General features: G+C 47.6%; 2 protein-coding genes across 2 annotated transcripts; both read right to left on the reverse strand.

The window, feature by feature from the left end:
* Nucleotides 1-7,986: 7,986 nt before the first annotated feature.
* Nucleotides 7,987-11,867, reverse strand: LOC309973557 (spleen trypsin inhibitor I-like; the record flags this gene model as incomplete). Its single annotated transcript, XM_082857843.1, has 3 exons — nt 7,987-7,999; nt 8,244-8,433; nt 11,726-11,867. 3 exons carry the CDS (start codon nt 11,865-11,867, stop codon nt 7,987-7,989), a joined length of 345 nt encoding a protein of 114 aa, XP_082713969.1.
* A 9,234-nt stretch (nt 11,868-21,101) lies between these two features.
* On the reverse strand, nt 21,102-24,736 carry LOC309973558 (serum basic protease inhibitor-like; the record flags this gene model as incomplete). The annotated part of the gene is made up of 2 exons (XM_082857844.1): nt 21,102-21,298; nt 24,595-24,736. 2 exons carry the CDS (start codon nt 24,734-24,736, stop codon nt 21,102-21,104), a joined length of 339 nt encoding a protein of 112 aa, XP_082713970.1.
* Between the last annotated feature and the right edge of the window lie 7 nt (nt 24,737-24,743).

A 24,743-nucleotide genomic window follows, 5' to 3' on the forward strand; every position in this document is an offset into this window, starting at 1 on the left:
ATACAACTTAGCTTCTTCTATGTGTCAGACATTATCCTAACTACTTGACATATATTAACTCATCTAATCCTCAAAAATCTTAAAAGAGGTGGTGAAGAATTTTTGATATTTCCTCATGTTACAGAGGAGGAACCTGAAGTAACAAGAAAGAATTTGCCTAAAGATATAGGGTGTAGAGAGAGTATCTGAACCCAGGGATCCGGCTTCAGAGTCTGTGCACCATGCACTCTACTGCTTTGTAAGCTGAAACTATAGTGCACATGTGAGGGCTTACACACCCAGTCTCTTCACTCACTCCCATATATTCACTCCCAGTTACAATCATGTAGCACCAATGCCCCCTCAACTCACTCATCCACACATACTCAAGCAATCTGCCACTAACACACACACACACACACACACACACCCCCTGCGCTCCACTTCCAGCGTCAAGGGGAAGGGCGCTGGCTCAGTGCCCAGAAGCCCCAGGAGCAAGCCCAGCCTAGTGTCAAGCGGGCGCACAGCTGGGTGATGCGCTGCAGAGGGCGGGAGGGGCTGTCTTCCTCGCACAAAGTCGCCCTTTCCCGTGAGACGGGCAGGAGCTCTCAATACCGAGCTGCCCCCGGACAGAAGGGCTTCAGGGGCGGGGTACCCACAAAACAAGCCGCTGTGTGTGGAGGGTCTGCTCTCTCCTGAGACATTTCACATGTATGATTTCATTTAGCCTCCTGTCGACCCTACCACATCTGGGATTCTCATCCCATTTTGCCAGCGAGAAAGCAGAGGCTCGGAGAGGTGAAGCGACTAGCTCAGGACCCACAGCCAGCAGACGGCACAACGAGGATTCTAGCTCAGGAGGCCCTCTGGTCCCGCCCCTCTTCCTGCCTCAGTCTGTCCATCTGAGACCAGGGAACAGCAGAGACCCCCCGCCTAACAGCAGAGATTCCACTTTCTTCCTTCCTCCCCTCTCATGTGTCTGTCTTTCTCTCCCAGTGTCCTCCTCTCCTCCGGTCCCCCTCCCTCTGGTCCAGGTTAGAGGCCCCCAGACCCAGGGACCCCCGAGGGGCCTGTCCTCCCTCCACCTCCCACCTCCCTGCTCACGAGTGACTGAGTCTCTAGTTTCAAGCCTTCCCGGCCCCTGGGGGCATCTTCAGAGAAATCGCAAGGCGGGAACATCACAGGGGTTGTATTCTGGATAAAGATGTATGATCCCAGCACTGTGGGACCCCAGTCATATCTCTGCTTCTAATCCTCAGTTTTTCCCTCTGAAAAATGAGAATCTTGGAATCCATGCTATCTAGGGCCCCTTTGTGAAATGGATGGAATGCACCCGGGGCAGGCAGAAGATGTTTATCTGTTTGTGATGCTGTGCCCTGTGAGACGTACGTTCATATCCAAGACATGGGTGGCCCCTTTCTGGCTATGCGATATAACAGCACCTCACTTTTTGGAGGTACGTAGTCTTCCTCCTTCCTTATTTTAAATTTTATATATTTATTTGGCCTGGTCGCGCAGCACGTGGGATATAGTTCCCCAATCAGGGATCTAACCCGCACCCCTTGCATTGGAAGCGCAGAGACTTAACCACTGCACCGCCAGGGGAGTCCCTTAGTCTTCCTCTTTAAAAGAGGTGTCATGAGTACTGGGGTTTTTAGGATTATTTTAAAGATTAAAAAGAAAAGCACAAACCAGAGCTTGCAATCTGGCTAGAATATATAAGCATTTTTAGCCAAACAGTACATTTTATAATTTTGAAACATTTGCCAAAATTTAACAGTGGGGTATTTCATATAAAAGAGAATTTCTGGCATTGTTGGGAAGGTAAATGATTTGGCAACACAGTCCTGCAATTTAACAAGAGCCGTGAGTCTCAAACTTGAGTGAAAATCAGAATCACTTAGCCAGGCGTTCAGACACAGATTTGAGATCTCCACCCGCAGAGTTTTGCTTCAGTAGGACAGGGGCGGGACCTGAGTTTCTGCATCAAACAGGTTTCTGGGGCTGTTGATGGTACCGCTCAAGGGACCACACTTTGAAAAACATGAACTAAGCTAAGTAGAGCTGCTCTCTTCTCACGAGGGGAGCGTTCTCTCCAGTTTCCATAATCCCCACCATGCCTTATTGTCCCCCCAGCCCCACTCCCACTCCAAATATTTCCATCCCCATCAATCACCTGACCTGGAAGGAATTCAAATTTGTGACCCCTGGGGTGGGCTCACAGTAAGTGTTCGGTAAAAGGTAGCTTGTTCTTATTTAACAATCTTCCGAACTAAGTATTATTATTCCTATTTTACAGATGAAGCAACTGAAATTCAGCTAAGGGAAAATGACTTGCTGAAGCAAAAACAGCAGAAAATAGAAAGAAGACACTTGACAAAAACTGTTAGTCATGTGGCCCCAGTTATTTCAATATTACAAATACACAAACACACAAACAACACACAGGCAAATATATCTGATATTAACATAGATGAGGCATCAAAGATTGCAGACGTGACTTCATGAGAGTAAAATCATTTTTATCAAGAAAAGGAAGAAGGGAAATAGAAAACAGAAGAAGGAAAGGTTAAAAGAGGAGGAGACGTGAGTCAGTTGTAGACATGCCCACCTTAAGGTGACAGTAAACAAGTGACATTGAAGACCTGAGAAATTCCCAGGAACAAGGATTATGCCTTTCACCAAGCATTCTCCGCTTGGACTGTTGGACCCATTCAAACTCCCTTCTCTCCATGGAAACTTCTCTCTCTCAGTATATGGGCTATTTTGTTGCTTTGTCACCTAGCATCTCTTTGTCCTTTTCCTGATACAGTAGCTGATTTTGCTTGAGGAATGACTCTTTGCTTGAGGAATGACTCTTCCTCCACCCATGGAGGGCCGCCTGTCAATCAAAGTGCCTGCCTTACCCCCAGACCAAGAGTGGCCAATCAGATGCTCTCCCTGGAATTTAACCTTGATCAATGAATCCCAAAAGACCTAAAAATGGAGGTCATTCAGAGGTGGCCTGGGAAGACCTTAGTTCTTCCTTGTTTACCATCCTTTCCAAGCTGGGATCTTTTAGCACTCCCCTCAGTCCGTGAGCTGAACTACATCAATTAGTGCTATGGGTGCCAATAGTAGAGTCCAAAAGGATCCAAAAGGATCTCACTTAAGGGTGCAATCAGGAAGGGAGAATGGATGCCCACTACATCCCCACACCGTTGTCACAAATTCCTTCTCTGCCAGAGTCAGTTTCTAGTGCTCATAACCAGCGAGATCTGCTGCCTTTACCAGGGTCACCACCAAGTTCCGCATTTTTCTATCCAGTGGCCTTTTCTCAGCCATCCTCCTCCTCTAACTCACAGGTAAGGCCCTCATGGCATAAATGCGAACAAAATTCTTTACCAAAATTGGTTTCCAGTTGGTCTCAGCGCACACAAAAAAATAATAATGAAAAGCAGAGGTTCCCCATTTGAAGAACTTTGAATATCTTCTGGGGAATCTCCGGGGCTTTTGAACACACAGATCTCCAACGTCTTTCAAGGAAAATCATGGGAGACAGAGAGTGATAAGCTTGGATATCAGCCCCTGCCAGTATTGGTTATGTGACCTTGGAGAAGGGCTGAAACCTCTGAGCTTCAGCTTGTATCACTCTAAAACAGAAGCAAAACTTATTAAAATTGTTGCAATATTGAGAGATTAGGATGTATGTGCAGGGCTTGGCACATAGTAGGTTGTCAATAAGTGGTAACGGATGTTTTATATGATTAATTCTACCTCGCTCAGAGTTACTTAGACATTCTCATCCACTCAGTGACTTGTACCAACACATCGCGACAGGGAACTGCCTCTGCTACTTTCACCCTCTGAGCTACTAGCAATACTTCCACCTTCTCTGAGCCTCAGTTTCCTTCTATGTAAATGGAAGGATGACTCCCTCTCTATGGACACAATTCAAGATCTGTATGTGCTCACAGATGTAAAGCACTAGCAAATTGATTAGGCCACACTGCTAGTAAATTGGCAGAGCCAGAGTTTGAAGCCATGGACTCTGATCAAAGGTTTCAGTCGTCACATATTTTATCCCTAATAAACATTTCATGAACAAGGGAATGAACGAATCAACGTGTACTCAACATCTTTGCCTATGTGTTCTCCAAGCACCATGGACTCAACATTGACCAAACTGAATTTATTGTCTTTCCTTCTAAAGACTTGCTTCCCCTACCTTCCCCCAGAAGGCTGAGTGTTGTCCTTCATTCTACCTTTTTCTCACCCCCCGTGAGCAATCTCATAGCAACGTCCATTGGTTGTACCTCCTCAGTTCTCAGCTGAAAGTTCACTTCAGAATAAGATGAAGACACCTGATCATAGAACTGCCCCACTGCCTGACAGCATCCATCCTGAGCAAAGCCAGCTTCCTGAAACTCTCCTGCAAGTAACCTCATGGTAACCCACATCCTGTAAGTCCTTCAAACAACCTCTTAATGAGATGCCATATCATTCATTGTCCCTTGCTGCAGTGAGTAATAAACCCAACTCGTTCGGTTTGTAAGTGGACTGTTTCTAGTGGTCTGTGGTTGGAAACATGGACAGGTATAAGCCTTTTTCCTTATTGTGTAATTATTGTCTCCCCACATAAGCAGGCTTCCTGCTTCTGCCTGCTGGGACCAAATGCCCAGTAACAGCACTTCTCAATGATCCCCTGCAAACCACCCCCCACTCTGATCTCTCCACCAGTGGTTTTGGGATTGGAGGACCTCAGTTTGCGTCCCACCTCTCCCTTTTCCTAACTTTGTGACCTGGGGCCAGAAATCTCCCAGAGCCCCTTGTCATCAGGTACCGCATGAGACCCGTGCTGCCCACGTCGTGAGGTTGCTGAGGAAGCAGTGGAGGCAACAGACATATATTCTGTCTCCCTGCAACGTCAAAGTCCTTGTAATAAGAACAATAGTGAGCTATATGACAGTTAACACTTAGCCCCTTTGATCAGGGGGTATAATAAAGGCAAGGTGGGGTGGGAAAAGGGCAGAATAAGGGTAAGGTCAATCACTGAAGCAAGAGGGTTTTTGGTTACCTCTGACAAAGAAGGAGACCTATTTGGAAGAGAGACTGTGGCTCTCCTCTGGCACTGGGAGAACTTCATGAGGGTGGACTTCTAGAAGGGGACACTTCAGCAATCAATGCTATTTGTTCCTTTACTACAGTCGACAGCACATTTAAAAAGCAGTCAGGAACCAAGGAAACTAAACCTCTATGTGCTTCTAGAAAATTTGCTTTTGTAAGTGGTGTGCAGAGAACTTTAGCAGCCTAATCAACATGGTCCTCAAAAGGGCCCAAACCTGGGGATTTCTTAAGGCACATACCATCATCCTCTTTTACAGAGAAAGAATCTGTGGCTCAGAGAGGTGAAGTGACTTGCCCAAGATCACACAGCAACACAGTGAGTTACTGAAGCCAATCTCTTTTCATGAATATTAAGTCATTTCCCCATTCACTGCTATAAATTAATAATTATTAAATAAATATATTTATAGTAGTACTCTTACCGTTATCTGATTACACATTCACTAAAAGGTTACTCTGCCAATACTTGTACAAAGCATTTAACAAATATCATATCTTTTTAACTGTCATCACAACTTTATGAGATTGATAGAGAAAGAGAAATGCAGCCTCTGAGTTCTAAGACCTGACCTGACATCACAGTGCGCCTTATGTTCTCCTACTCAACAGAACTATTTCAGAAACCTTCAACATCTGACAAGGTCATTCTGTGTGCATGATGGATCAAAACAAAAATAGGACATTCGGTAATGATGTTTGAACACAAACAAAAAGAGGTAAATTATACAAACCACCAAAATATCCAAGCATCCCCCTGTATTGAGTGACTGCTACGTCTTTACCAAGTACAGCTGTAACCTCTAGCTAGTCTTCCCTTCTTAGAGTTAAGATACCCATTCAGAGAAATGCCCCACTTCCTGAGAGCATCCATCCAGAGCAGAGTCAGCTTCCTGAAACACACACCCCCGCCAACCAAATCACCTAACACAAGCCCGCATCCTATAAGTTCTATCTAACATTCTCTTAATGAGATATCATATTGTCTTCCAAGGTGATTCTTATTCCTTGCTGCAGTGAGTAATAAACCCAACTAGTTCAACTAGGAAAGGGAGTGTTTCTAGGTGTCTCTGGCTAGTTAAAAAGTAGAAGCGAGGGCTTCCCTGGTGGCGCAGTGGTTGAGAGTCCGCCTGCCGATGCAGGGGATGCGGGTTCGTGCCCCGGTCCGGGAAGATCCCACATGCCGCGGAGAGGCTGGGCCCGTGAGCCATGGCGGCTGAGCTTGCGCGTGTGGAGCCTGTGCTCCGCAACGAGGCCACAACAGTGACAGGCCCGCGTACCGCAAAAAAAAAAAAAAAAAAGTACAAGCTAGAGACGTCTCTGGCTAGTTAAAAAGTACAAGCATTATCCTTATTTTATAATTAAAGAAAGTAAAGCTCAGAGATGTTGGGAAATTTGCCCAAGACTATAAGGAAGTGAGTAACAGAATCAGCGCCATCTGCGTCCTTGTTTATTTGAATACTATGCTTGCTGTGGTCCCCGTGCCTCCCTTTCCTCATCTGCAGTGAAGCAGATACTCTCGGTTCTCCAAAGGTGCCTGCGGCCCACATCTTCCCAGAGGCAGGAGCGTGAAAACATTGTCAAAGTCGCTCTATTTGGGAGAGGTGGGACCTGCTGTGTTACAAAACTCATACGGCAGCTAAGTGACATCTCCGTGTCACTGCTTCCGCCCTTGAAGGATTCTTAGGATGATTAATAGAAGAATGCACGCAAAATGTTAACACAGAGCCAGGCACACTGAAAGGGCAGTTGCCCTTCTTTAACTGAAGTAAGAAGCCCCCTCCCCACACGTGACCTCAGGCAAGGGGATTCCTACTGCAAATGGACAACTGAGTCCCATACTCCTTTCTTTGTTCTTCTGAGAGTCCAGGAGAACCACCTCTACACCCAGATTTGACCTGGCCCAAGAAGTAAAGAAAGAAGCTTTCATGCTGAGGTGTCTCTCACCCGGGTTTTAGTGTCGCTTGGGGTGGCCATTCAGAGGTAGATGGTGCTGTAATGGGGGTGCTTCCTATACCTGGCAGGGCCCAGTGTGAGGACAGGAAAAGGGGAGGTGCCGGCTGCTCTGCAGAAGAGTGCGAAGGACCCGCATCTCCGTGGACCCTAGTGATGAAGGTTCTTAGGGGCAAACCACAGAATCCACTCCAGTTAGTTTAATTTGAATTTATTGGAATATAAGCCAGACTGTTTGAAGCGACAGAAGGAAAATGTACAACATCACTGCGAGGGAAAGGGGCTTCTTTATTGAAAAGACCTCTGCCACCACTGATACTGAGAACTGGATGCCAGAATTTCCACCTTGGCCACCCACAAGGAGAGCAGTGATGGTGGGGTGGGGGATGAAGGTGAGGATGCAGTGAGGATGTGGCTTGAGACAAGAATCCTGACATGAGGAATGTGCTCTTGCATTCACTCCTTCCTTCCTTAAATAATTATGGACCATCTCCTCTATGCCAGGACCTGTGCTAAGTGCTAGGGATAAAGGGAAGACTTGTTCTCATGGTGCTTAGAATCCACTGGATGAGACAGAACTAAGGCAAGTAGACCCATGGGGGAAGGAGAGAGGCAGGGTTCTGCTGAGGAGGGTGGGGTTGAGACGGACTCAGAGGAGACCACACTGTTTCAGAAGCAGCCACAGCCCAGCCCCGCGTGGCTCCTCCTTGACTTCAGGGTTTCGGGGTGGTACAGTTCGCAGGTCCTCTGCAAAAAGAAAGGAACTTGCTGATTGACATCTCTGAAGCCCCAGACCTGGACACCGCTGACCTTGACGGATCCTAGACTTTCCCAGAAATATGCAACCACAGTCCACCCAGGACCACAATGACCAAGAAGAAGGAAGTGAGTTTTTCAAGCCTAGGTGGGGAGCTCAGGAGAACTTCGGACATGCTCTGTAGGGTGGCTGACTCAGTGTTCCCATCTGAGAAAAGGGGAGCATGTGAGGAGGCTCAGATTCTCATGACGGGGCTTCTAGGGTGACCTTCTGCCAAGCTGGCCCGTGGAGGATGTGCTCAGTGTGCGGTTTCACAGGACACTGAGCCACTTGTCCTGGGTGGCACCGATGAGGAAAGACACTGTGCAAGTGTGAATGGTGGGTGGCCCCCTGAGCACCATCACTTTTTCTCAGCCCTTCCCCTCCCACCCTGTCCTGTCCCCTTCCTTACCTATGGGTCACCACAGGACCACCGCAGGTCTTCATGCAGTCCTCTGGCGTCAGGAAGTTGTTCTTCCCTCGGCAGCCGCTGTATATAAACATGTCGCAGTGCCCGGACTTGGCGTTGTAGAAGTACCTGACCTTCCGGGCCCTGCAGGGACCCGTGTGATGAGGTTCCAGGCAGAAGGCAGGCTGAGAACCTTATGGGATGGGAGGGGCTATGGGTCAGTTATGAGGAGCGTCATCGCAGTTTGGTCTACAATGTCAACAACTGAAACCACCAGTGTGTCTTGCAATAGAGAATGTTAGGGTTATGGGGATGGGTCAAATTGAAAAGGCCATTTGACAACCTGCTTTCTGGGATATTATTATTAATGTTCCTAGGTGTGACATGATATGGGAAACATGCACAAATTGATATCTCCATCATGAAATATTTTAAGATTAATTGGTATGATGCCTTGGATTAGGTTCCAAAAACTCTACCAAAAAAGAATAAAAAACGGCAGACAAGGTAAAAAATATTCGTCATATGTCAGTAATTATTGGAGCTGGTACCTGGGCTTTATAAGACTATTCTCTGCATTACTTGTATGGTAAAGAGTTTCCACCATTAATAAAAAAGTGTGAAGGAATCAGGCTGTAATGGAGAAAGGCATGAAGAACACATACCAGGGTGTTCTCTTTTGTTACGGCACAGGGACTCTCTAAATTGAATATTGACACTATATTGATACTGTGACTTATAATAAGCAATATATTTATATATATATATACTTGTTCCTTGTAATATCCTGGCACAGAGTTCTTACAAACCTTGCTATTTCCTAAGTGCTGAAAGCAAAAAAAGTGTCTTTTGTTATGTGAACTAGGTGACTTTGGGGAAGACCCTAGTAACCCCAGAATGGGCTCTGGTTGCCAGGGGAAACCACTGCCTGACAGGAGGGTTGCAACTTTCATTCCTACCCTCTCCCTCGTGGCCTCCCATCCACAGTTCAGCCCGCCACCCAACCTCAGGGATCGGAGAGGAGCTGGAGGTTGAACAGTCACCAATGGCTAATGATTTAACGCATCATGACTAGCTAATGAAGCCCCCATAGAAACCTCAACAGAGGAAGAGATTCATGTTGTGAACATGCATCTGGCATCGACCCAGGGAACAGCATAGGTACTCGTTCCATCATTGCTCACCTGGACCCCTGCAGCAGCCTGCTCCCTGGGCCTCTGTCTCTGCCCTTGGTCCCCTAGAGGCCACTCTCCGCACTGCAGCCACAAGGATCCTATCCCATTGCTCCCATGACCAGTCCCGCAGTGACTCCCCATCTCTCAGTCAAATTCCGATTCTCATCCTACAAGGCCGGTCAGGACCTGTCCCCATGGCCTCTTTGGTCTCATCCCTTGCGCCCTCCTCCCCTCCCACCCACTCAGCTCCAGCCACCCTGGTAATTGCTGCCGCTGGTTCACAGCAGGCACGTTCTTTCTGCAGCCTCTGCTCCAACGCCCCCTTATCACAGAGGGTTTCGCTGATCAGTCTACGGAAAGAGCACAGCCTCTTTTATCCCCATCACTCTCTACCTTCAAAACCTCATAACCTAGCAGAGCATTTCCCCTTTTGCTATTGTCGGTCTCACTCTGAGAAGGCAAGGTATTTTTCCATATTCTGTCTACAACTTTCCCCACACCAAAAACCAAGCCTGTAGGGACTTAATAAATATATGGCCAGGGAACGAATCTTGCATTTCATGCTCGTGCCAAGCGCACAGTCATTGAATAGAATGGAGATAATGGAATTCCTGTTAGTGCAAAGTCTCCTTGATGATGGGGCAGGTCTACGTGATTATCGATCTACCTCTCATTCCATATCCTGAGAGGGTAATAAAACGATAGTCAAAAGGGGACAAGGGGGAGGGCCTGGAGCCTTTACTAAGACGGTATCAGCCTTGGTCCCGGGAGCAGCTCACACAAGCGCTGTGTTTCTTGCTTTCCCTGCAGTTGCTCTGCTCAGTGGTCCCACGTCTTTCTGATTAACTTTAATCCTAGAGGAATAATCATTATTTGACACCTCAATGTTTTTTCTTGCCCAAAGGAGGTGGGTAGAGAAATTTTTTCAGATTAACACATCTTGGTGGAAAATGGACAAAATTGGCCATGAAATGTGTTTAAACTCTTTAAATTCATGAGTGGTAAGCTGTTCAAAAACCCATGTAACGTGGTTCCCGTTTTCAAGTGAGGAAACTGCAGAAGACTTGCCCCAGGACACATGGCATGTGGGTGATAGGGTCAGGACAAGATACTGTCGTGTCACAACCCATTAGATAAACTACCTGATTCTGCCTGGAATTCTGAAAATACAGGTAACTGGTAAGAGTTTCTGGCTGCAGTGTCCAACTTTCATTATTCCCCTGTCCCAAGCCTCACTGGAGCCCCCAAATCACAGGGAAGACTGAGTCTGGTTTTGCCCTGACACCAAATAGGTGGCGTCTCTACCAACACCAAACAATTCCCTAAACACCCACTGGGCATCCCAGAAGGCAATTTACTTCTGATACTAAATCCATGGAGTTAGTGCAGATCCCGCAGGTTGAGGACTCAAGACTGTCCTCACTTCAAATGCGAACCATGTGGTCCGGAGTCACTCATGCTTGTGACCGACTGGCTAAGAATCGGAGGTTCCATGACCCCACCTCCATGTTCACTAACCAAGAGAAGTGCAGACAGAACTCAGGAAAACCCTTTACTTACCGTTCCCAGGTTATTATAAAGGGTAAAGCGCAGGGACAGCGAAATGGAGGAGATGCGCAGGGCAAAGGGGGAGTAGAGGTGTGCGGAGGCCCCGTGCCCTAGTGGAGTGCAACCCCTCACAGCACCTCCATGTGTTCACCACCCCGAAAGCTCTCTGAACCCCAATATTTATGGATCTTTATTGAGGTGTCAATAATAGACATATTGATTGAATCATCGGCCATTGGTGATTGGTCTCCAACTCAATACCCTCCCCTCTCCCCAGAGATGCTGGAATGCGGGCTGTTGAAAGTTGTAACCTCTAAACACATGACTGGGTTGTTTTGGAGACCAGCCCCATCCTACAGGTCTCTCCGTGGCCTTCCTTTTCTCACCTCATTACCAAAAAAAAACCCCAGTAAATTCCAGGAGTTTCTGGAGGTCTGTTCCAGGATCAGGGCAAGGATCAATATTGATCTTCTTATTACACTGCAGTGAAGTTCAGGGACACGGCACTGACCAGGAATAGAGAGTCTCAGAGATGGGACTCCCGATCTGGTAGAGGTAGGCGGCATATATATTTTTCAATTTTAATTTTTTTTCCTATTGAGAGTCAGGAAATGTCCCTGGTGTTAAAACTGCCCAACTTCCCAGGAGAAATCCAGAGAGGCTGTCAGCATCCACCCCACCCCTGCTCCCCAACCCCTTCCACGGACTCCCCTCACTCCCCCCTCCCCCCAGCCTGTAGAGGAGAGGTGGGTCAGGACTTACCTTTGGCCTGGTTGCTGGTTTCAACTTTGGTGTGGTTGCTGGTTTTACCCCCCGGGATGCCGGCCACCAGGGTGCCCGGGATGCCGGCCACCAGGGTGCCCAGGAGGACGAGAAGGACGATGGAGAGGCAGAGCCGGCTCATGATCGTGGCCTTGCAGGAGGGCTTCTGAGGAAAGCTGGGGGCTGACAGAGCTTTTCATATCCCAGCTGAGGGGTGGGACAGGCAGTGAGGAGGGGAGTGAGGAAAGGGTGGAGCTGGGCTGGGTCCTGTTTATTGTGTAATCTCCCCACCTAACCTGCTTCTGCCTGCTGGGGCCAAATACCCAGTAACAGCGCTTCTCAGACTTGACTCTCCCTGTGGGTCTCGTGGAAACACAGATTGTGATTCCACAGGTGGAATTTTGTCCAATATGTTGACTCAGGGAGCGTCCCAGCACCTAGAGCAGTGCATGGCGGTGATGAGTGAATGAGAGCAAATCAAAGGATGGATAAGTGAACAACAGTGTGTTAGCTCAGGTCCTCCTTTTCAACTCCTGCAGGTTTCATTACAGCTGGGAACTATGCGCTTCACCCTCACCCCTACCACTGCCTAACTCAGAAGACAGGTGTGACACAGGACACCTTCTGCAACCACTGCCACAGCTTCTCAGCTGGATGGACCCTTGCTGTTTACCTGGCACTGGCCCAGGCAGAAGCCCTCCTGAGGCAGCAACCCTGTTTTCTCAGTAGAAAAAGGAGTAAGGGGTGTGGGCAGAGGGGAAGCAGGGAGCTGAACACGTCTCCACAGCATGACCTCCCATTTCGCCTCGTCGGGTTTCGGAAACAGGAGAGCTGCCTGCCTGAGTGGACCTCAGGGGAGCTTGGAAGATCGCCCACAATAGCCTCCATCCTCCTGTCTCTCCCCCAGTGGTTTTGGAACCATAGGACCTCAGTTTGGGTACCAGCTCTGCCTTTTCCTAACTTTGTGCCCTGAAGACTTAAATCTCCCAGAGCCCTGTGTTTTCAAGTGTCACATGAGGTCAATGCTGCCAGCATCATGCGTTTCTGTGGAAGAAGTGGAGGCAATAGACATATATTCTTCTCCCTGAGAAGTCAAAGTCCTTGTAATAATAATAATAATGTCATTACAGCAGATACAACTTAGCTTCTTCTATGTGTCAGACATTATCCTAACTACTTGACATATATTAACTCATCTAATCCTCAAAAATCTTAAAAGAGGTGGTGAAGAATTTTTGATATTTCCTCATGTTACAGAGGAGGAACCTGAAGTAACAAGAAAGAATTTGCCTAAAGATATAGGGTGTAGAGAGAGTATCTGAACCCAGGGATCCGGCTTCAGAGTCTGTGCACCATGCACTCTACTGCTTTGTAAGCTGAAACTATAGTGCACATGTGAGGGCTTACACACCCAGTCTCTTCACTCACTCCCATATATTCACTCCCAGTTACAATCATGTAGCACCAATGCCCCCTCAACTCACTCATCCACACATACTCAAGCAATCTGCCACTAACACACACACACACACACACACACACACCCCCTGCGCTCCACTTCCAGCGTCAAGGGGAAGGGCGCTGGCTCAGTGCCCAGAAGCCCCAGGAGCAAGCCCAGCCTAGTGTCAAGCGGGCGCACAGCTGGGTGATGCGCTGCAGAGGGCGGGAGGGGCTGTCTTCCTCGCACAAAGTCGCCCTTTCCCGTGAGACGGGCAGGAGCTCTCAATACCGAGCTGCCCCCGGACAGAAGGGCTTCAGGGGCGGGGTACCCACAAAACAAGCCGCTGTGTGTGGAGGGTCTGCTCTCTCCTGAGACATTTCACATGTATGATTTCATTTAGCCTCCTGTCGACCCTACCACATCTGGGATTCTCATCCCATTTTGCCAGCGAGAAAGCAGAGGCTCGGAGAGGTGAAGCGACTAGCTCAGGACCCACAGCCAGCAGACGGCACAACGAGGATTCTAGCTCAGGAGGCCCTCTGGTCCCGCCCCTCTTCCTGCCTCAGTCTGTCCATCTGAGACCAGGGGACAGCAGAGACCCCCCGCCTAACAGCAGAGATTCCACTTTCTTCCTTCCTCCCCTCTCATGTGTCTGTCTTTCTCTCCCAGTGTCCTCCTCTCCTCCGGTCCCCCTCCCTCTGGTCCAGGTTAGAGGCCCCCAGACCCAGGGACCCCCGAGGGGCCTGTCCTCCCTCCACCTCCCACCTCCCTGCTCACGAGTGACTGAGTCTCTAGTTTCAAGCCTTCCCGGCCCCTGGGGGCATCTTCAGAGAAATCGCAAGGCGGGAACATCACAGGGGTTGTATTCTGGATAAAGATGTATGATCCCAGCACTGTGGGACCCCAGTCATATCTCTGCTTCTAATCCTCAGTTTTTCCCTCTGAAAAATGAGAATCTTGGAATCCATGCTATCTAGGGCCCCTTTGTGAAATGGATAGAATGCACCCGGGGCAGGCAGAAGATGTTTATCTGTTTGTGATGCTGTGCCCTGTGAGACGTACGTTCATACCCAAGACATGGGTGGCCCCTTTCTGGCTATGCGATATAACAGCACCTCACTTTTTGGAGGTACGTAGTCTTCCTCCTTCCTTATTTTAAATTTTATATATTTATTTGGCCTGGTCGCGCAGCACGTGGGATATAGTTCCCCAATCAGGGATCTAACCCGCACCCCTTGCATTGGAAGCGCAGAGACTTAACCACTGCACCGCCAGGGGAGTCCCTTAGTCTTCCTCTTTAAAAGAGGTGTCATGAGTACTGGGGTTTTTAGGATTATTTTAAGGATTAAAAAGAAAAGCACAAACCAGAGCTTGCAATCTGGCTAGAATATATAAGCATTTTTAGCCAAACAGTACATTTTATAATTTTGAAACATTTGCCAAAATTTAACAGTGGGGTATTTCATATAAAAGAGAATTTCTGGCATTGTTGGGAAGGTAAATGATTTGGCAACACAGTCCTGCAATTTAACAAGAGCCGTGAGTCTCAAACTTGAGTGAAAATCAGAATCACTTAGCCAGGCGTTCAGACACAGATTTGAGATCTCCACCCGCAGAGTTTTGCTTCAGTAGGACAGGGGCGGGACCTGAGTTTCTGCATCAAACAGGTTTCTGGGGCTGTTGATGGTACCGCTCAAGGGACCACACTTTGAAAAACATGAACTAAGCTAAGTAGAGCTGCTCTCTTCTCACGAGGGGAGCGTTCTCTCCAGTTTCCATAATCCCCACCATGCCTTATTGTCCCCCCAGCCCCACTCCCACTCCAAATATTTCCATCCCCATCAATCACCTGACCTGGAAGGAATTCAAATTTGTGACCCCTGGGGTGGGCTCACAGTAAGTGTTCGGTAAAAGGTAGCTTGTTCTTATTTAACAATCTTCCGAACTAAGTATTATTATTCCTATTTTACAGATGAAGCAACTGAAATTCAGCTAAGGGAAAATGACTTGCTGAAGCAAAAACAGCAGAAAATAGAAAGAAGACACTTGACAAAAACTGTTAGTCATGTGGCCCCAGTTATTTCAATATTACAAATACACAAACACACAAACAACACACAGGCAAATATATCTGATATTAACATAGATGAGGCATCAAAGATTGCAGACGTGACTTCATGAGAGTAAAATCATTTTTATCAAGAAAAGGAAGAAGGGAAATAGAAAACAGAAGAAGGAAAGGTTAAAAGAGGAGGAGACGTGAGTCAGTTGTAGACATGCCCACCTTAAGGTGACAGTAAACAAGTGACATTGAAGACCTGAGAAATTCCCAGGAACAAGGATTATGCCTTTCACCATACAACGGAGCATTCTCCGCTTGGACTGTTGGACCCATTCAAACTCCCTTCTCTCCATGGAAACTTCTCTCTCTCAGTATATGGGCTATTTTGTTGCTTTGTCACCTAGCATCTCTTTGTCCTTTTCCTGATACAGTAGCTGATTTTGCTTGAGAAATGACTCTTCCTCCACCCAGGACTGGTGGGATTGGGCCGCCTGTCAATCAAAGTGCCTGCCCTACCCCCAGACCAAGAGTGGCCAATCAGATGCTCTCCCTGGAATTTAACCTTGATCAATGAATCCCAAAAGACCTAAAAATGGAGGTCATTCAGAGGTGGCCTGGGAAGACCTTAGTTCTTCCTTGTTTACCATCCTTTCCAAGCTGGGATCTTTTAGCACTCCCCTCAGTCCGTGAGCTGAACTACATCAATTAGTGCTATGCGTGCCAATAGTAGAGTCCAAAAGGATCCAAAAGGATCTCACTTAAGGGTGCAATCAGGAAGGGAGAATGGATGCCCACTACATCCCCACACCGTTGTCACAAATTCCTTCTCTGCCAGAGTCAGTTTCTAGTGCTCATAACCAGCGAGATCTGCTGCCTTTACCAGGGTCACCACCAAGTTCCGCATTTTTCTATCCAGTGGCCTTTTCTCAGCCATCCTCCTCCCCTAACTAACAGGTAAGGCCCTCATGGCATAAATGCGAACAAAATTCTTTACCAAAATTGGTTTCCAGTTGGTCTCAGCACACACAAAAAAATAATAATGAAAAGCAGAGGTTCCCCATTTGAAGAACTTTGAATATCTTCTGGGGAATCTCCGGGGCTTTTGAATGCACAGATCTCCAACGTCTTTCAAGGAAAATCATGGGAGACAGAGAGTGATAAGCTTGGATATCAGCCCCTGCCAGTATTGGTTATGTGACCTTGGAGAAGGGCTGAAACCTCTGAGCTTCAGCTTGTATCACTCTAAAACAGAAGCAAAACTTATTAAAATTGTTGCAATATTGAGAGATTAGGATGTATGTGCAGGGCTTGGCACATAGTAGGTTGTCAATAAGTGGTAACGGATGTTTTATATTATTAATTCTGCCTCTCAGAGTTACTTAGACATTCTCATCCACTCAGTGACTTGTACCAACACATCGCGACAGGGAACTGCCTCTTCAACTTTCACCCTCTGAGCTACTAGCAATACTTCCACCTTCTCTGAGCCTCAGTTTCCTTCTATGTAAATGGAAGGATGACTCCCTCTCTATGGACACAATTCAAGATCTATATGTGCTCACAAATGTATAATGCTAGCAAATTGATTAGGCCACACTGCTAGTAAATTGGCAGAGCCAGAGTTTGAAGCCATGGACTCTGATCAAAGGTTTCAGTCGTCACATATTTTATCCCTAATAAACATTTCATGAACAAGGGAATGAATGAATCAATGTCTCCTCAACATCTTTGCCTAAGTGTTCTAGAAGCACCATGGACTCAACGTTGACCAAACTGAATTTATTGTCTTTCCTTCCTTCTAAAGACTTGCTTCCCCTACCTTCCCCCAGAAGGCTGAGTGTTGTCCTTCATTCTACCTTTTTCTCACCCCCCGTGAGCAATCTCATAGCAACGTCCATTGGTTGTACCTCCTCAGTTCTCAGCTGAAAGTTCACTTCAGAATAAGATGACGACACCTGATCATAGAACTGCCCCACTGCCTGACAGCATCCATCCTGAGCAAAGCCAGCTTCCTGAAACTCTCCTGCAAGTAACCTCATGGAAACCCACATCCTTTAAGTCCTTCAAACAACCTCTTAATGAGATGCCATATCATTCATTGTCCCTTGCTGCAGTGAGTAATAAACCCAACTCGTTCGGTTTGTAAGTGGACTGTTTCTAGTGGTCTGTGGTTGGAAACATGGACAGGTATAAGCCTTTTTCCTTATTGTGTAATTATTGTCTCCCCACATAAGCAGGCTTCCTGCTTCTGCCTGCTGGGACCAAATGTCCAGTAACAGCACTTCTCAATGATCCCCTGCAAACCACCCCCGACTCTGATCTCTCCACCAGTGGTTTTGGGATTGGAGGACCTCAGTTTGCGTCCCACCTCTCCCTTTTCCTAACTTTGTGACCTGGGGCCAGAAATCTCCCAGAGCCCCTTGTCATCAGGTACCGCATGAGACCCGTGCTGCCCACGTCGTGAGGTTGCTGAGGAAGCAGTGGAGGCAACAGACATATATTCTGTCTCCCTGCAACGTCAAAGTCCTTGTAATAAGAACAATAGTGAGCTATATGACAGTTAACACTTAGCCCCTTTGATCAGGGGGTATAATAAAGGCAAGGTGGGGTGGGAAAAGGGCAGAATAGGGGTAAGGTCAATCACTGAAGCAAGAGGGTTTTTGGTTACCTCTGACAAAGAAGGAGACCTATTTGGAAGAGAGACTGTGGCTCTCCTCTGGCACTGGGAGAACTTCATGAGGGTGGACTTCTAGAAGGGGACACTTCAGCAATCAATGCTATTTGTTCCTTTACTACAGTCGACAGCACATTTAAAAAGCAGTCAGGAACCAAGGAAACTAAACCTCTATGTGCTTCTAGAAAATTTGCTTTTGTAAGTGGTGTGCAGAGAACTTTAGCAGCCTAATCAACATGGTCCTCAAAAGGGCCCAAACCTGGGGATTTCTTAAGGCACATACCATCATCCTCTTTTACAGAGAAAGAATCTGTGGCTCAGAGAGGTGAAGTGACTTGCCCAAGATCACACAGCAACACAGTGAGTTACTGAAGCCAATCTCTTTTCATGAATATTAAGTCATTTCCCCATTCACTGCTATAAATTAATAATTATTAAATAAATATATTTATAGTAGTACTCTTACCGTTATCTGATTACACATTCACTAAAAGGTTACTCTGCCAATACTTGTACAAAGCATTTAACAAATATCATATCTTTTTAACTGTCATCACAACTTTATGAGATTGATAGAGAAAGAGAAATGCAGCCTCTGAGTTCTAAGACCTGACCTGACATCACAGTGCGCCTTATGTTCTCCTACTCAACAGAACTATTTCAGAAACCTTCAACATCTGACAAGGTCATTCTGTGTGCATGATGGATCAAAACAAAAATAGGACATTCGGTAATGATGTTTGAACACAAACAAAAAGAGGTAAATTATACAAACCACCAAAATATCCAAGCATCCCCCTGTATTGAGTGACTGCTACGTCTTTACCAAGTACAGCTGTAACCTCTAGCTAGTCTTCCCTTCTTAGAGTTAAGATACCCATTCAGAGAAATGCCCCACTTCCTGAGAGCATCCATCCAGAGCAGAGTCAGCTTCCTGAAACACACACCCCCGCCAACCAAATCACCTAACACAAGCCCGCATCCTATAAGTTCTATCTAACATTCTCTTAATGAGATATCATATTGTCTTCCAAGGTGATTCTTATTCCTTGCTGCAGTGAGTAATAAACCCAACTAGTTCAACTAGGAAAGGGAGTGTTTCTAGGTGTCTCTGGCTAGTTAAAAAGTAGAAGCGAGGGCTTCCCTGGTGGCGCAGTGGTTGAGAGTCCGCCTGCCGATGCAGGGGATGCGGGTTCGTGCCCCGGTCCGGGAAGATCCCACATGCCGCGGAGAGGCTGGGCCCGTGAGCCATGGCGGCTGAGCTTGTGCGTGTGGAGCCTGTGCTCCGCAACGAGGCCACAACAGTGAGAGGCCCGCGTACCGCAAAAAAAAAAAAAAAAAAAGTACAAGCTAGAGACGTCTCTGGCTAGTTAAAAAGTACAAGCATTATCCTTATTTTATAATTAAAGAAAGTAAAGCTCAGAGATGTTGGGAAATTTGCCCAAGACTATAAGGAAGTGAGTAACAGAATCAGCGCCATCTGCGTCCTTGTTTATTTGAATACTATGCTTGCTGTGGTCCCCGTGCCTCCCTTTCCTCATCTGCAGTGAAGCAGATACTCTCGGTTCTCCAAAGGTGCCTGCGGCCCACATCTTCCCAGAGGCAGGAGCGTGAAAACATTGTCAAAGTCGCTCTATTTGGGAGAGGTGGGACCTGCTGTGTTACAAAACTCATACGGCAGCTAAGTGACATCTCCGTGTCACTGCTTCCGCCCTTGAAGGATTCTTAGGATGATTAATAGAAGAATGCACGCAAAATGTTAACACAGAGCCAGGCACACTGAAAGGGCAGTTGCCCTTCTTTAACTGAAGTAAGAAGCCCCCTCCCCACACGTGACCTCAGGCAAGGGGATTCCTACTGCAAATGGACAACTGAGTCCCATACTCCTTTCTTTGTTCTTCTGAGAGTCCAGGAGAACCACCTCTACACCCAGATTTGACCTGGCCCAAGAAGTAAAGAAAGAAGCTTTCATGCTGAGGTGTCTCTCACCCGGGTTTTAGTGTCGCTTGGGGTGGCCATTCAGAGGTAGATGGTGCTGTAATGGGGGTGCTTCCTATACCTGGCAGGGCCCAGTGTGAGGACAGGAAAAGGGGAGGTGCCGGCTGCTCTGCAGAAGAGTGCGAAGGACCCGCATCTCCGTGGACCCTAGTGATGAAGGTTCTTAGGGGCAAACCACAGAATCCACTCCAGTTAGTTTAATTTGAATTTATTGGAATATAAGCCAGACTGTTTGAAGCGACAGAAGGAAAATGTACAACATCACTGCGAGGGAAAGGGGCTTCTTTATTGAAAAGACCTCTGCCACCACTGATACTGAGAACTGGATGCCAGAATTTCCACCTTGGCCACCCACAAGGAGAGCAGTGATGGTGGGGTGGGGGATGAAGGTGAGGATGCAGTGAGGATGTGGCTTGAGACAAGAATCCTGACATGAGGAATGTGCTCTTGCATTCACTCCTTCCTTCCTTAAATAATTATGGACCATCTCCTCTATGCCAGGACCTGTGCTAAGTGCTAGGGATAAAGGGAAGACTTGTTCTCATGGTGCTTAGAATCCACTGGATGAGACAGAACTAAGGCAAGTAGACCCATGGGGGAAGGAGAGAGGCAGGGTTCTGCTGAGGAGGGTGGGGTTGAGACGGACTCAGAGGAGACCACACTGTTTCAGAAGCAGCCACAGCCCAGCCCCGCGTGGCTCCTCCTTGACTTCAGGGTTTCGGGGTGGTACAGTTCGCAGGTCCTCTGCAAAAAGAAAGGAACTTGCTGATTGACATCTCTGAAGCCCCAGACCTGGACACCGCTGACCTTGACAGATCCTAGACTTTCCCAGAAATATGCAACCACAGTCCACCCAGGACCACAATGACCAAGAAGAAGGAAGTGAGTTTTTCAAGCCTAGGTGGGGAGCTCAGGAGAACTTCGGACATGCTCTGTAGGGTGGCTGACTCAGTGTTCCCATCTGAGAAAAGGGGAGCATGTGAGGAGGCTCAGATTCTCATGACGGGGCTTCTAGGGTGACCTTCTGCCAAGCTGGCCCGTGGAGGATGTGCTCAGTGTGCGGTTTCACAGGACACTGAGCCACTTGTCCTGGGTGGCACCGATGAGGAAAGACACTGTGCAGGTGTGAATGGTGGGTGGCCCCCTGAGCACCATCACTTTTTCTCAGCCCTTCCCCTCCCACCCTGTCCTGCCCCCTTCCTTACCCGTGGGTCACCACAGGACCACCGCAGGTCTTCATGCAGTCCTGTGCTGTTGGGAAGTTGTTCTTCTTCCCTTGGCAGCCGCCGTATATAAACATGTCGCAGTGCCCGGACTTGGCATTGTAGAAGTACCTGACCTTCCGGGCCCTGCAGGGACCCGTGTGATGAGGTTCCAGGCAGAAGGCAGGCTGAGAACCTTATGGGATGGGAGGGGCTATGGGTCAGTTATGAGGAGCGTCATCGCAGTTTGGTCTACAATGTCAACAACTGAAACCACCAGTGTGTCTTGCAATAGAGAATGTTAGGGTTATGGGGACGGGTCAAATTGAAAAGGCCATTTGACAACCTGCTTTCTGGGATATTATTATTAATGTTCCTAGGTGTGACATGATATGGGAAACATGCACAAATTGATATCTCCATCATGAAATATTTTAAGATTAATTGGTATGATGCCTTGGATTAGGTTCCAAAAACTCTACCAAAGAAGAATAAAAAACGGCAGACAAGGTAAAAAATATTCGTCATATGTCAGTAATTATTGGAGCTGGTACCTGGGTTTTATAAGACTATTCTCTGCATTACTTGTATGGTAAAGAGTTTCCACCATTAATAAAAAAGTGTGAAGGAATCAGGCTGTAATGGAGAAAGGCATGAAGAACACATACCAGGGTGTTCTCTTTTGTTACGGCACAGGGACTCTCTAAATTGAATATTGACGCTATATTGATACTGTGACTTATAATAAGCAATATATATATATATATATATATATACTTGTTCCTTGTAATATCCTGGCACAGAGTTCTTACAAACCTTGCTATTTCCTAAGTGCTGAAAGCAAAAAAAGTGTCTTTTGTTATGTGAACTAGGTGACTTTGGGGAAGACCCTAGTAACCCCAGAATGGGTTCTGGTTGCCAGGGGAAACCACTGCCTGACAGGAGGGTTGCAACTTTCATTCCTACCCTCTCCCTCGTGGCCTCCCATCCACAGTTCAGCCCGCCACCCAACCTCAGGGATCGGAGAGGAGCTGGAGGTTGAACAGTCACCAATGGCTAATGATTTAACGCATCATGACTAGCTAATGAAGCCCCCATAGAAACCTCAACAGAGGAAGAGATTCATGTTGTGAACATGCATCTGGCATCGACCCAGGGAACAGCATAGGTACTCGTTCCATCATTGCTCACCTGGACCCCTGCAGCAGCCTGCTCCCTGGGCCTCTGTCTCTGCCCTTGGTCCCCTAGAGGCCACTCTCCGCACTGCAGCCACAGGGATCCTATCCCATTGCTCCCATGACCAGTCCCGCAGTGACTCCCCATCTCTCAGTCAAATTCCGATTCTCATCCTACAAGGCTAGTCAGGACCTGTCCCCATGGCCTCTTTGGTCTCATCCCTTGCGCCCTCCTCCCCTCCCACCCACTCAGCTCCAGCCACCCTGGTAATTGCTGCCGCTGGTTCACAGCAGGCACGTTCTTTCTGCAGCCTCTGCTCCAACGCCCCCTTATCACAGAGGGTTTCGCTGATCAGTCTACGGAAAGAGCACAGCCTCTTTTATCCCCATCACTCTCTACCTTCAAAACCTCATAACCTAGCAGAGCATTTCCCCTTTTGCTATTGTCGGTCTCACTCTGAGAAGGCAAGGTATTTTTCCATATTCTGTCTACAACTTTCCCCACACCAAAAACCAAGCCTGTAGGGACTTAATAAATATATGGCCAGGGAACGAATCTTGCATTTCATGCTCGTGCCAAGCGCACAGTCATTGAATAGAATGGAGATAATGGAATTCCTGTTAGTGCAAAGTCTCCTTGATGATGGGGCAGGTCTACGTGATTATCGATCTACCTCTCATTCCATATCCTGAGAGGGTAATAAAACGATAGTCAAAAGGGGACAAGGGGGAGGGCCTGGAGCCTTTACTAAGACGGTATCAGCCTTGGTCCCGGGAGCAGCTCACACAAGCGCTGTGTTTCTTGCTTTCCCTGCAGTTGCTCTGCTCAGTGGTCCCACGTCTTTCTGATTAACTTTAATCCTAGAGGAATAATCATTATTTGACACCTCAATGTTTTTTCTTGCCCAAAGGAGGTGGGTAGAGAAATTTTTTCAGATTAACACATCTTGGTGGAAAATGGACAAAATTGGCCATGAAATGTGTTTAAACTCTTTAAATTCATGAGTGGTAAGCTGTTCAAAAACCCATGTAACGTGGTTCCCGTTTTCAAGTGAGGAAACTGCAGAAGACTTGCCCCAGGACACATGGCATGTGGGTGATAGGGTCAGGACAAGATACTGTCGTGTCACAACCCATTAGATAAACTACCTGATTCTGCCTGGAATTCTGAAAATACAGGTAACTGGTAAGAGTTTCTGGCTGCAGTGTCCAACTTTCATTATTCCCCTGTCCCAAGCCTCACTGGAGCCCCCAAATCACAGGGAAGACTGAGTCTGGTTTTGCCCTGACACCAAATAGGTGGCGTCTCTACCAACACCAAACAATTCCCTAAACACCCACTGGGCATCCCAGAAGGCAATTTACTTCTGATACTAAATCCATGGAGTTAGTGCAGATCCCGCAGGTTGAGGACTCAAGACTGTCCTCACTTCAAATGCGAACCATGTGGTCCGGAGTCACTCATGCTTGTGACCGACTGGCTAAGAATCGGAGGTTCCATGACCCCACCTCCATGTTCACTAACCAAGAGAAGTGCAGACAGAACTCAGGAAAACCCTTTACTTACCGTTCCCAGGTTATTATAAAGGGTAAAGCGCAGGGACAGCGAAATGGAGGAGATGCGCAGGGCAAAGGGGGAGTAGAGGTGTGCGGAGGCCCCGTGCCCTAGTGGAGTGCAACCCCTCACAGCACCTCCATGTGTTCACCACCCCGAAAGCTCTCTGAACCCCAATATTTATGGATCTTTATTGAGGTGTCAATAATAGGCATATTGATTGAATCATCGGCCATTGGTGATTGGTCTCCAACTCAATACCCTCCCCTCTCCCCAGAGATGCTGGAATGCGGGCTGTTGAAAGTTGTAACCTCTAAACACATGACTGGGTTGTTTTGGAGACCAGCCCCATCCTACAGGTCTCTCCGTGGCCTTCCTTTTCTCACCTCATTACCAAAAACAAACCCCAGTAAATTCCAGGAGTTTCTGGAGGTCTGTTCCAGGATCAGGGCAAGGATCAATATTGATCTTCTTATTACACTGCAGTGAAGTTCAGGGACACGGCACTGACCAGGAATAGAGAGTCTCAGAGATGGGACTCCCGATCTGGTAGAGGTAGGCGGCATATATATTTTTCAATTTTAATTTTTTTTCCTATTGAGAGTCAGGAAATGTCCCTGGTGTTAAAACTGCCCAACTTCCCAGGAGAAATCCAGAGAGGCTGTCAGCATCCACCCCACCCCTGCTCCCCAACCCCTTCCACGGACTCCCCTCACTCCCCCCTCCCCCCAGCCTGTAGAGGAGAGGTGGGTCAGGACTTACCTTTGGCCTGGTTGCTGGTTTCAACTTTGGTGTGGTTGCTGGTTTTACCCCCCGGGATGCCGGCCACCAGGGTGCCCGGGATGCCGGCCACCAGGGTGCCCAGGAGGACGAGAAGGACGATGGAGAGGCAGAGCCGGCTCATGATCGTG

This window comes from Leucopleurus acutus, assembly GCF_964270905.1.
Source record: "Leucopleurus acutus genome assembly, chromosome: 16".
NCBI lineage: Eukaryota > Metazoa > Chordata > Mammalia > Artiodactyla > Delphinidae > Leucopleurus > Leucopleurus acutus.